Source organism: Typha latifolia, chromosome 2 (genome assembly GCF_019914945.1).
Source record: "Typha latifolia isolate L0001 chromosome 2, TyphaL0001v2, whole genome shotgun sequence".
Lineage (NCBI taxonomy): Eukaryota > Viridiplantae > Streptophyta > Magnoliopsida > Poales > Typhaceae > Typha > Typha latifolia.
This window is the reverse complement of record NC_133087.1, coordinates 4,160,050-4,170,990: the sequence shown is the minus strand read 5'-3', so window position 1 is coordinate 4,170,990 and position 10,941 is coordinate 4,160,050. Positions and strand designations below refer to the sequence as shown.

General features: G+C 35.0%; 2 protein-coding genes across 2 annotated transcripts; one reads left to right on the top strand and one right to left on the bottom strand.

Annotated features, from left to right (window-relative positions):
- Positions 1-1,112: 1,112 nt before the first annotated feature.
- On the bottom strand, positions 1,113-4,354 carry LOC140781885 (profilin-1). Its single transcript, XM_073128168.1, has 3 exons — positions 4,093-4,354; positions 2,102-2,239; positions 1,113-1,492 (listed from the first exon to the last, which is right to left on the bottom strand). Exons 1-3 carry the CDS (start codon positions 4,213-4,215, stop codon positions 1,358-1,360), a joined length of 396 nt encoding a protein of 131 aa, XP_072984269.1. The 5' UTR covers positions 4,216-4,354; the 3' UTR covers positions 1,113-1,357.
- A 1,525-nt stretch (positions 4,355-5,879) lies between these two features.
- On the top strand, positions 5,880-9,749 carry LOC140781883 (early nodulin-93-like). Its single transcript, XM_073128167.1, has 4 exons — positions 5,880-6,034; positions 7,090-7,151; positions 7,408-7,483; positions 9,407-9,749. Exons 1-4 carry the CDS (start codon positions 5,887-5,889, stop codon positions 9,496-9,498), a joined length of 378 nt encoding a protein of 125 aa, XP_072984268.1. The 5' UTR covers positions 5,880-5,886; the 3' UTR covers positions 9,499-9,749.
- Positions 9,750-10,941: the final 1,192 nt, after the last annotated feature.

Below are 10,941 nucleotides of genomic sequence, written 5' to 3'. Positions count from 1 at the left end.
GAATGAAAGAATGATCAGTGAAAATGGTAGCAAACAATGGATCCTGAGATGATCCATTATGTTGTTGACATAGATGAGTAGATTAGATTCTGAATACTGACGGCAATTGTTCACTACTGTGCAACTAGGAAACATGCAACTCAACACTGTTAACCTCCCAGGACTAGGAGCAATAGGTACAAGAGATACCTTGTCATGTTCTTATAAGAGATTTTGTCACACATGCAATAAATTTAGATGCTTTAAGACAGTACATAGTTGGATAGTTGGCAAGTTGGATATCAGTAGGCAGGTAGGGTTATACACTGCAGCCACTTGTGTGGTAGCATCTCTGCACTACTCCACTTGATGTCCTTTTTTTTTTTTCTTAAATATATCATCTTAAAAAGAATGTAAACATACAGCAAGTATCTAGACAGATAATTAAGAGTATCTTTATACACAACTGCTGATAAATTAGATGGTGCAGAATTAGTCCACACTGAAGAAATATCCTGATAATGCTGATTAGCCTCCTTGTGTCCTTGGAAACTTTATTAATTGCAAAAGCATTCTCTTTAATCTTGTACAATCCTAAAGAACAATCATTAACTCCAGAAGTCTTAAAAAGAGTTTGTGTAGTGGAAATTCTTTTATTGTGCAAGTTATATCACACAAATATGCATTCAACAAATTCAGCTTATCTTTAAAAACTAAAATAATGAAGAGTTGAGCACAATGTTGTATATTAATCTTTTCATAAAATCATACTTAGCAACATACTTTGTGATGATCACACTTAAAACTTAAAACTTAAAACTTAAAAGAGTGTTTGTTTAATTGCTAAAAAGTAAAGAAAGAAAGTAATCACTCGTATAATATAAGAGACCCTTTAATTTTTTGAGCACTATGTCATTGACAATTTACACTGGACATTCTTAACCTGTTTAATTTTGTTGATTCTGCTGAACCTTGCAATTCTAACATATAGGCCCATACTGTATGGATGAGCATTAAGTGTATCATTATGTCAAACATAAGATAAGCCCACTTTATAACTTCACTTAACTGAAGCATATAATAAATCCAACATATATCCATGCACATAAATCAACAGAGCGAATGTACAACACTTCTTCAAGCAGGCAGCAATTCATTATAAAATAGTTATCACCACTAAACGAAATGATTAACCCCCAGAATAAAAATTACAGACATCTTCTGGGTAGGAGACAACGCCAACAAACAGAAGATTTTTTCCACAAAACATCCAAGATGATTTCAAGCCAATTATTCACTGCATAGTTTGCAATGTCAGGTGGACGCAAGCTCACTTCAAGATTACAGAACAAAATAAGAGTTCCAATTTGCAACAAGCTCAAAAGCCCTGATCAAGAAGGTAATCACCAAGCCTCTCCACCACAATGTTGCATTGCCCAGCAGTCATTGGCTCATCATATATGCCAAAGATCAAAGCCAGATTGGTTTTCTTGACGGTAACTCCGCCAGAACCCTAAATAGGGATCAAGAAGATAAACAACCATTTTTTAGTACTTAATAGCACCAAATACCAATTTCAATAGAATATATGGCTGCAGACAGGTAATACAGAAGGATGAGCTCAATCTTCTAAGCATTAATTGTGAATTTTAGTTCTTCAATTGCAAGAATGGTAACATAGCTATCACAGCTTATCCCTATGTAAATGGGCATTTCTGTTCCAGCATATGTAATAGAATGAAAGCAATTTTAACTGCTTTGACCCAAGTGATCTTCTCATCAATGCTTGCAAGTTATTTAGTTTATGAAGATTATATGCCAAAATAAATGATTTACAAGTAACCCTTCTCAAATAATTGTTAACTTAACATACTAGAGACTAATAGCATGTTCAAGAGTTATAACAAGAAGCAGCTAGAATGACTTTCGTAGTGCCATGCATCAGGAGTTATACCTTTTCCTAATAAAAATACAAAAAGATGTTGACAATCATATTGAGGAACCAAAACATAAGAATCAAATGAAAATATCCAAGCATAAAGCTTTTGTGATTTACTTTCAATAGCTAATTAAAATGGAGCAAACATGCAATTCACATAAAAGATGGAACATGGATTCTAACCTTCTTCCCTCGAATGACAGCTCCTGGTTCACCTTGGATGACCATGTATTTTGTACCACCAAGGTATAAACCAGTTGGTGCAAGAGTTCCAGGTTCGGCAAAGTCATTCATAATGCCAGTAATCTCCTCAGGCTTGAACTGCAGCATATAGAAACAGGAAGTTCATGAAACGAATAGAAAGCATTACAGATAAAAGGCACAGACCATGTTCACAGACCATGTTTTATGAGTAACGAGAGTGCCAATCTTTCTAACGAACCAGTCTAAGAGTTATATGGATAGCTTATAGAAAAGGTTCTATATGACGTACAACTTGTTTGCATTTAAACTTCAATCAAATATAGCATTCCATATGGTGATTATATACTGAGAAGAATTCGAAATAAAAACTAAATCCACCACAGAAATGAGAATAATATAATCATAATTCCATATTTAAAGGTTCAGACCCTAATAAAACCAATTTTAACAGTCCTAGATGGTCCAGTATTACCTAATGAAGAGGAGGAAGAGGGAGCCATATTGCAACTATGTAATAGATGTGAAATAGTTCTTTTAGGACTCTAATGATCTGATCAAAGGTTGAAGCTTTAGGTTAGATCAAATTGATATCTTCAACTGGCCATTCAATTTGATCTCCATAAGGATCCTAATCAGTTTGATTGTTTGAAGAACTGAGTTTCAGAGGCAATCTTGAACTAAGGTTAACCAACATGTACCCTATCATCACAAAAACTAGTCGTATGGGAACAGTGTCTTGGATAATGAGTATAATATTGCAAGTCTGACCCTCCTGAGACCATACAAGAGTATCAAGATCCATCACAAGGACATTACATTATATGTGTGGAAGAGGAAGATTTATACAATCCATATAGGCATCCAACTACTAATATTTCTTTCAATGCTTAAATTTTTGGTTACATCTGCATCAGTAGATTCTAGTAAAAGGAAAAAGTCACATGGCCTATTAAAGCACTCCCTCTCTTAGCCTTTCAATCAACACATTGGAGGGTCCATCAATGACATAAATCAGTTGAACACTATTATACCTCAAATCTTTGACTTTCAATTGTACCTAACCTCATTATTTAAAGGAGATTAGTGTCATGACACTTGGGCATGGAAGTAATGGAATTCTCCTTTACAAGATGAACTCAACATAACCATTTATGCATGTGCAATTGCTTGTCCCGGATTAATTCTGGCTAAGACCAAAAATGGAAACCCGAAAGGTTATAATCAAAAGTTCAAAACCAAAACTAAAACATTAGTTTGTCCCATATTATTGATCAAAGATTTATAGTGTGCATATCTAGACTGCCTAAATTCTTAGTTAGTAAGTTTATTTGTGTAAGCCAAGCCAAAGTTCTCAACAGGGAGAACATAGCAATATGCCTCCTCAAAAATTGACAAACATAAGCCTTCTAAATAGTATAGTAAGACAATGGATGCATAAAGTTTCCATCATGGCAGTAGAAAGACCTCAGTTGTTAAATCGTGTCATGTGATATAAAAAGTAATTTTGTCACAAATGTTGGTATTGACTGTTAAAGTCATTCTAGAATTAATATAGAGAAAAGAGAACTGAATGCCATAAGAAGACTCAGACTTCCCCAAGAGTTCATTTTGAGCGATTTCATATGCGCGCAACTGTGCATTAATCTTGCCAAACCATATACATGCAAAGTAGAAGACCAATCTACTATAAATGAAAAGTAAAAAGGAACAAGCATCAGTTCTGATGAAAAACCCCACACAAAAGAGAAGAATGGATGTTGATTTTGATTAATATTTAGTTGCAAGTAAAATCCAAATGAATTTTCTTCAAAATCCCAATTCGCCTCCCTCCCTCCCTCCATTTACTCCAACAAATAAACCATCAGATCTATCAATTCGCCAACAAAACCAACGGGATCGAGAGGGTAAAAGGAGGGATTTTTAATCAAATCGAGGCAAGCAAAGGAGAATCGGAATCGATTTCGGCACACCTGAGGGAAATTAGCGCTCTGCGCCCAGGCGCTGCCATCGTGGCCGACGATGGCGGCGGCTGTGAGAGTCTGGCCGTCGATCTCGCACATCAGGTGATCGTCGACGTACGTTTGCCACGACATCTTCCTCCGCTCTCTCTCTCTCTATACCACAGCAAAATCAATGCCTTTCTCTCTGCGTGCTGGCTATTTATTCGCTTAAATATCGATAAAGGGGATGCGAAGTAGCGTTAGATCTCCGACAACGCGACATCTCTACGGTGTAGATAAAAAGGAATAACCTTTTGGATATGTATAGATTCTGTTACTCCATATATAGTAAAAATCCTCCTATAGTTAACTACATATTTTGTCGAATAATGCAATTTTATCCTATGTAGATTGGACGAAAATTAGTTTACCCATTAATTCTTTTTCATCACTAATCCTTTTATTAGCAGCAGCAATAGATGGGATGTTTGACGACGACGACAACAACAACAACACTGCCATGCAAACTTAATCTTTTATTTAAGCTCAGCTTATTTAAATTTGTGCCAAAGCCTGAATTGAGCTTGAATCAAGCGCAGAGGTAGAGCCGAACTCAAGTTGCTCAATTATTTGGCTATTACCTAAAATTTATTTGATGTGAATTTATCAAATACATACCAAAACATATTATACTTTAAAAAAATTAGATTTAAAAATAAATAAAATCTACTTTCTTAACAGGTTCGGAGGATTGCGATATCCACCTGACAACTTTGAGGAGTATTTAAGGTACCCACTGATGGAAACAGTCAAGCTATAAAGTGCACTGAGTGAATGATTATGGTGACTTGACCAATGAAGGAAGACCTAATTGAGATCTTAGTTGATGCAAAAATAAACTTATTATGTGAAGGAATTATTAGCAACAAACACAAGACACTCATACTACTCAACTAATCAACAAACATAGAAAACAATGCATCTACTACATGCCTAACAATAGCATAGGGAGGAGGATATTTTACAAATTGTAATAAAAATAGAGATGAACATTAAACCCAAAGACCAAATTACAACAAAGATATGTATGCAAAAGAGAAAATAGTGGTAAAAAGAAGCAAGCACACACAGAGGAATAGTAAGATTGAAATAATTTATTGGAGACAGAGAGGTACAATCATAGTTGGCTGACAGCTAGAACTGGATTCCAGCTTGGTTACCATCTCTGTGCTCAGTCCTCTTTTCTTACTTATATATATATTTTTTGTTTTGGAGAGACAAATATATATATATATATATATATATATATATATAAACTTTGGATTAGATTAACACTAATACTATTTGGGAGAGGATCTAAATAAAAAGAAAATAGTTCATCAAACTGTGAATAAAATTTGTCTAGAATAACTTAAAAACACTTATTCTATTTTTTCCTTCATTTTTTCTATGGCATGAGATTAATTCTTCTTCCTTAAGCAAGAGATTTCAAAACTGATTGCTGCTTCTTTCTTATCAAAGCAAGAGATCAAATAGCTTAGGTAAATTTGAATATAATTTGAGTAAGAGTATTTTCATAATCTTATTATAGGCTCAATCTGTGAATATTAAAAATAGTAAAGAGCAAATAGGTTAAAATGTATGGTGTTAAATGCAAAATTTTCTATTAAGAAATAATTAAAAACGGTGAAAGAGACAACGGGGCTTTTTAAGCAACAAGGCTAAATTGTAGGTAGTGATATGCAAAAGTCCTTCACAGAGATGGAGATTCACTGGACTTCTCCATTGTAAACGCCTAAATGGACAGAGTATGTAGATAGATTTATGAGAAAGACCACCGAAAGTGAACTCCGCTTACTTTGGAGAGGAAGAATAAAAAAAAGGAACAGAAAGATGGCGAGCAAGCGGAGCAATTTTCTGATCGCTTCGCCTAACGAAAAGAAAGGAGTCGACTCAGAAAACTCTATCCGAGGTATCGATTCCACTGATTTCCTCGTTTGGTTCCCCATATAATGCTCAAATTTGGCTTCTTTTTGGTCAGAAGTTTGAGAACCGGTTCGAAAATAATCCTTTTAGAAGTTTCTAAATTTCTCTACGAGGGAAGGTTTCAGAGACCCGATGATTTGGAGAAAAGGGTAGAAATCATGTGGAAAATTATTGCAATATGTCTTAACCATTTTGGCTTTGACGACAGTAGCATGATTTATCTGGTTGATTGATGTTATATGTTGATAAATTTAATGTTTAAGTCAATCTTATCTTGGGAGGATTTTGTCTTCGAGTTATGTTGTTGGATGATCTGATTAGCCCTATTTTTTTCCTATCAGGAATAATCTATTGAATTATTCATAGTTACTGGTCTCGAAATTTTCAGGTCTTCCAGTATCATTCCATACATATCTAAAGTGATTAAAATGTTACCCATGGAAATTAAAATGTTGTGTAATGTGTATAGAAATAAGTACGTTATGCATGATATATGTATGTCCATGTACTTATGGTTAGATTTATCAATTTTCTTCTCAAAATGATCATGGAAGGGGCTGGTGCAATGTTGACCTGAGATGTTTCTCGGGTTCCTAATCCAGATTGTCCTAACTTGCAAGTGGTGGATAACTGGATATGTGAATTATGTTGGCGAGCATGAAGATTTCCTTTATATGCAAAAGTTAAACAACTCTACGATGTTTTGCTAAATTTAACCCTGCTTTCTTAGTCTAATGGCTTCTATTATCCTTTTCATTCTGATACTTATTCTTTTCTTGCTGCCAGTATCCTTTCTCAGTACTCAACTGTCTTTTACCTTCATATTAGAGTATGACAGTTACACTAGTTAATCAGATATTATCTTGGTAATACATTGTTTTTTGTGTTTATTGTTTACAGACTTGATATTCTCATTGAATGCTAAAGTACTGCTGTTGTCCTGTTAGTCTTCTTATATTTCTCATATGGTAGACACTACGTTTTGATTGACTCGACTTACTGACTTGTTGTTTTGGTCTTATTTATGGCTCTCATCTGTAGAGGCTGTTCGCAAAGGATTTAAGACAGCTGCAATTGCAGGCAGTGTTGCTGCAGTTCCAACAGTAATTTTCCTTCTCTACTTTGTTCTGTTATTTTTTTGTGGTAGATGAGGTCCTATGTTATGTAATCTCTCTATTAAAGCTTGCATGCTCTGGATAAAGGTCAAATATTGTGCTTTGCTTCTTCATTTTTATCATGCAACTCTGGCTCTCGCAAACAATGTTAACTTTGGTAGTTATTTAATGTATTGAACTTTAGCTAGATGATTCTTTACATATGCTTCTAGTTTTATCTTCTCTAATATCATCTACTTTGCAGTTGATTGGTTGTCGCACTATTCCGTGGGCTAAAGCTAACCTCAACTACACTGCACAAGCACTTATTATATCAGCAGGTATAGTGCTATGGGCAAGCTAAGTTTTCTGATGGCATAAGAAGATATGGTCACCCAATGTTACCTTTAATGTAATGGTGTTTTTCAATTTTGTTTTTATGTTTTCATTGTCTATGTCATTGACTTACTATTTTAATGAGTGAATCCACACCTTTTAGCCCAGCGAATTGAAAGGCCATTGCAAAGTTGAGTTCAAGCCAGTACTAGAAACTTGTTCCCCTCCGCTCTGCTTTGAAGTTGAACCCGAGATTAGACGAATATGTTAGACTAATCCCTAGGGTTGGTTGGGTTCCATGATGTATGTATATATCTATGAATATGTCTGTGCATACTTATGTTTGTGTACTTGAGACAACTAGACAAGCAAACGTGAGCCTATGAAACCATTGAACAAGTCAACCACAAATCTGTGCCTTTACAATTCAGTTAGATACTTGGATGAGATATGTTCCTTGTTTAGCTTCATTTGAGTAATGTCCTACACTAACTAAAGGATTTTCGCATGTTCCACTGCTTTGATGCAAAAACATTCTCTCTTGAGTCTCTTCCTCTTCCTCTTTATTTTACCACTTCTTCTGCCAAACAAACAGATGCATAAGGTCGCATGAACATCCCCTACTAATCAGATCAGTTTCTAGGGTATCCATCTAAAGAGTCATATTTAAAGAAATATGTCAGAGATAATGTAGGATGAATGCAGTTGAAATTACAATGTCGAATTATTAAAGGTGCTGTTTCCTGATTATAAACAACGACTAGCATTTTTTTTGTTTTGAGTTCTATTTTTTTCTTATTTACATTCTAATAACTAAATTTCTTGCACCTTATATTGTCTGAATCTAATTAACCGGAGTATATTCAAACCATGTTATTTTACTTCAATTATGCTTTCCTCGGACAATGATAGAGGGATAAAGTTAACTTTTACTCATATATCTCAGATTGATCTTTATTTTAACAAGAACTGTATTACTATCTTGCAGAAGAGTAGATGCTCTCCTAGATATAAGAGTGGACTGCTTATCTTTGGATGTCCCAAGTCTACTCAACATTTTGTAACATATTTTTTGCATTGGACAATATGTCACATTCATACTACACAACTTTGTGTCGTGCAGTAGACACTTTGGCCTTTTGTTATTCTAGACCAAAACTAATCAATATACTATAGCAAGATTGACAGTCTAATCCACCTAGCAAAATATTCTGCTTTTGCATTGTTGGAGACTTCTCATTTGACATTGCAGCTAATATCAAGCCATTCAATTCTTTTGTTCTATTTTTGGTTACTTTGAGAGGATATCCTGACAAAACAAGATCCTTAATTATCATCAATCACACATTGGATAATTTTACAGAGGAAGGTGCTATATCAGAGTTTTTGCTTGCGTTTAGTTATTACCACTACTATTGATCCATTTATGAAGTTTAAAGGAAAATTTTCTTCATATTGCATAGAAAGCTTTTGATATATCAGGGAAATTTTGCCTGGGTGATAATATGGTTGGCCTTTTAGGAGTTGCAGTAGTCATATTGTGAACCTCTGAAAAGAATGGCAGCCTTGGGAAGGTAGCCTAAATACTCCAGCCAAAATTAAGACTGCAGTTAACCTGGTTTTCGAAGAACATGGCTGCTGTCAGTTGCTGACCGTACTGGTTGTGCTCAATGAGCTAGAAGTTTGTCACTGCTCATTAGATCAACAAAAGTAACTGTTATTATTTTCAGCAGCCATGTTCCATCTGCAACTCCATCTTGACATCTGAGTTATATATTTAAGTTGTTCTTGTTTGTTAGAATGGTTCCTCTTTCTGGCTATATACCTTCGAATTTTATTTATATAATTTCTCGCGTGTCACTCTGAACACTGAATTAGTATAATCATGGTCATTAACCGTCACTTACTCTTTGTTTGCTGTTTGGCAGCTTCTATAGCTGGCTTCTTCATTACTGCTGACAGAACTATCCTGGAACGTGCGAGAGGAAATACGATAGGGAAGTATGACAGGAAGGCCTGATGAGGAAAAGGCGATACAGAGTAGATACTATTAGATGGTCATAAATGGCCATCAAAGCCTAAAGAAATAACAAGATCGTTTATTTCTTCAATCCTTTTCGGTTCTTCTCTTCTTATAAGTACCAGAACTGCAGTTCCTTCATCAATTCTGCATAAAAAGTTGTCAATTTCCTTGTAAGTGCCTATTGCCCTTTAAAGTATCCAATGGATTCCATTTGCCTAGGTGAGCTCAAAATTATTTTCCTTCGATAATTCTCGTGCCTTTTTGGATGCTTGATTTTTCTTGGATAAGAATCTAGCAGCTGCTATCTATCTTTAATAGTAAGAAGATTTAAGTGGATCGCAAACTAACACATTCAGGCTTCAGCAATGATTGGGGTATGATGCCAAGACTATCCAAAACCATGTTCTCCTAGCAAATTTTGCCCCTTGATTCCTCTCTACTCTATCCTTCATTAAATAGGATATGGATAAAAGGCAAGCAACGAACGGCCGTGATAAAAGCAGAGCAGAGATCAACAACCCTCGTGATCCGTGCAGCTGGACAAATTGCGTAGGTGTATCACGATCAATATGCAATTTAACAACATCATCCACTTGATTACTTCTTATCTTTCTTTAATTTTTCTTTTCTAGAGATCACGTTGCTAACGACGCATCACCCACGCATTTCCATCCACGTCCATGCAATTGCTTGTATAATAAAAAGCAACCCACACATCGCCATTGTGTAATCTTATTTGGTTGTTGGACAATTAATGCTATATCTTCTCTTCACTGGAAAGCAGAAGCGCGAGGTGCGAGGATATCTTTTTGTCAATTTACACCTTTTCAGATGGCTAAATTACATTTCACCCCATGAATAATAAAAGGTTCCTTTTGCATGTATGCCCTTCTAAAATTTCTTATTACATGTATGCCGCTCCAAAGGTGATATTTTTATACGTATAAAACCCTTGTTTTTACATGAGTTTTTATGAATACCCTTAAAAGTTAAATACTGATCTATTTAACAAGAAAGAAAAAGATTAAAATACTCTTATTTGTTTTGCATACATTACTGTCGCATCTTTGTCTTTTTACCTATTAAATAATTCATATTGTAAAAAGTAACTATAACGGTATCCATACAAAACTAGTAGGTTTCAAGGGTATATATACAAATACAAAATTTAGAAAGGTGAAAAAAAAGAAGCTCTGTAGGGGAATACATGAAAAGAACCCAAAATCACACATTTGACTCTTGCACTCTACTGAAATGGGGAGCAAAACTGTAATTTAATTTTTTGAGATTGATGAGGGGTGTATAAATCTGAATAAATATGTCGGACCGCCCACGGAAATGTTACCCTGCAAAGCCAAGTTGCAGGCCTACATATATACACCAAGAAGTGTTTTATTTTTCGTACCCATTTTTGGATTCAAGAGGACTTTTGTTGCCTCT

Coding starts and splice junctions, on each gene's coding strand:
- LOC140781885 (XM_073128168.1), bottom strand. CDS start 4,215: ATGTCGTGGCAAACGTACGTCGACGATCACCTGATGTGCGAGATCGAC. Junction 2,240..4,092: donor AGAGCGCTAATTTCCCTCAG/GTGTGCCGAAAT, acceptor TATATGCTGCAG/TTCAAGCCTGAGGAGATTAC. Junction 1,493..2,101: donor CTGTCATTCGAGGGAAGAAG/GTTAGAATCCAT, acceptor ATCCCTATTTAG/GGTTCTGGCGGAGTTACCGT.
- LOC140781883 (XM_073128167.1), top strand. CDS start 5,887: ATGAGAAAGACCACCGAAAGTGAACTCCGCTTACTTTGGAGAGGAAGA. Junction 6,035..7,089: donor CTCAGAAAACTCTATCCGAG/GTATCGATTCCA, acceptor TCTCATCTGTAG/AGGCTGTTCGCAAAGGATTT. Junction 7,484..9,406: donor AGCACTTATTATATCAGCAG/GTATAGTGCTAT, acceptor GCTGTTTGGCAG/CTTCTATAGCTGGCTTCTTC.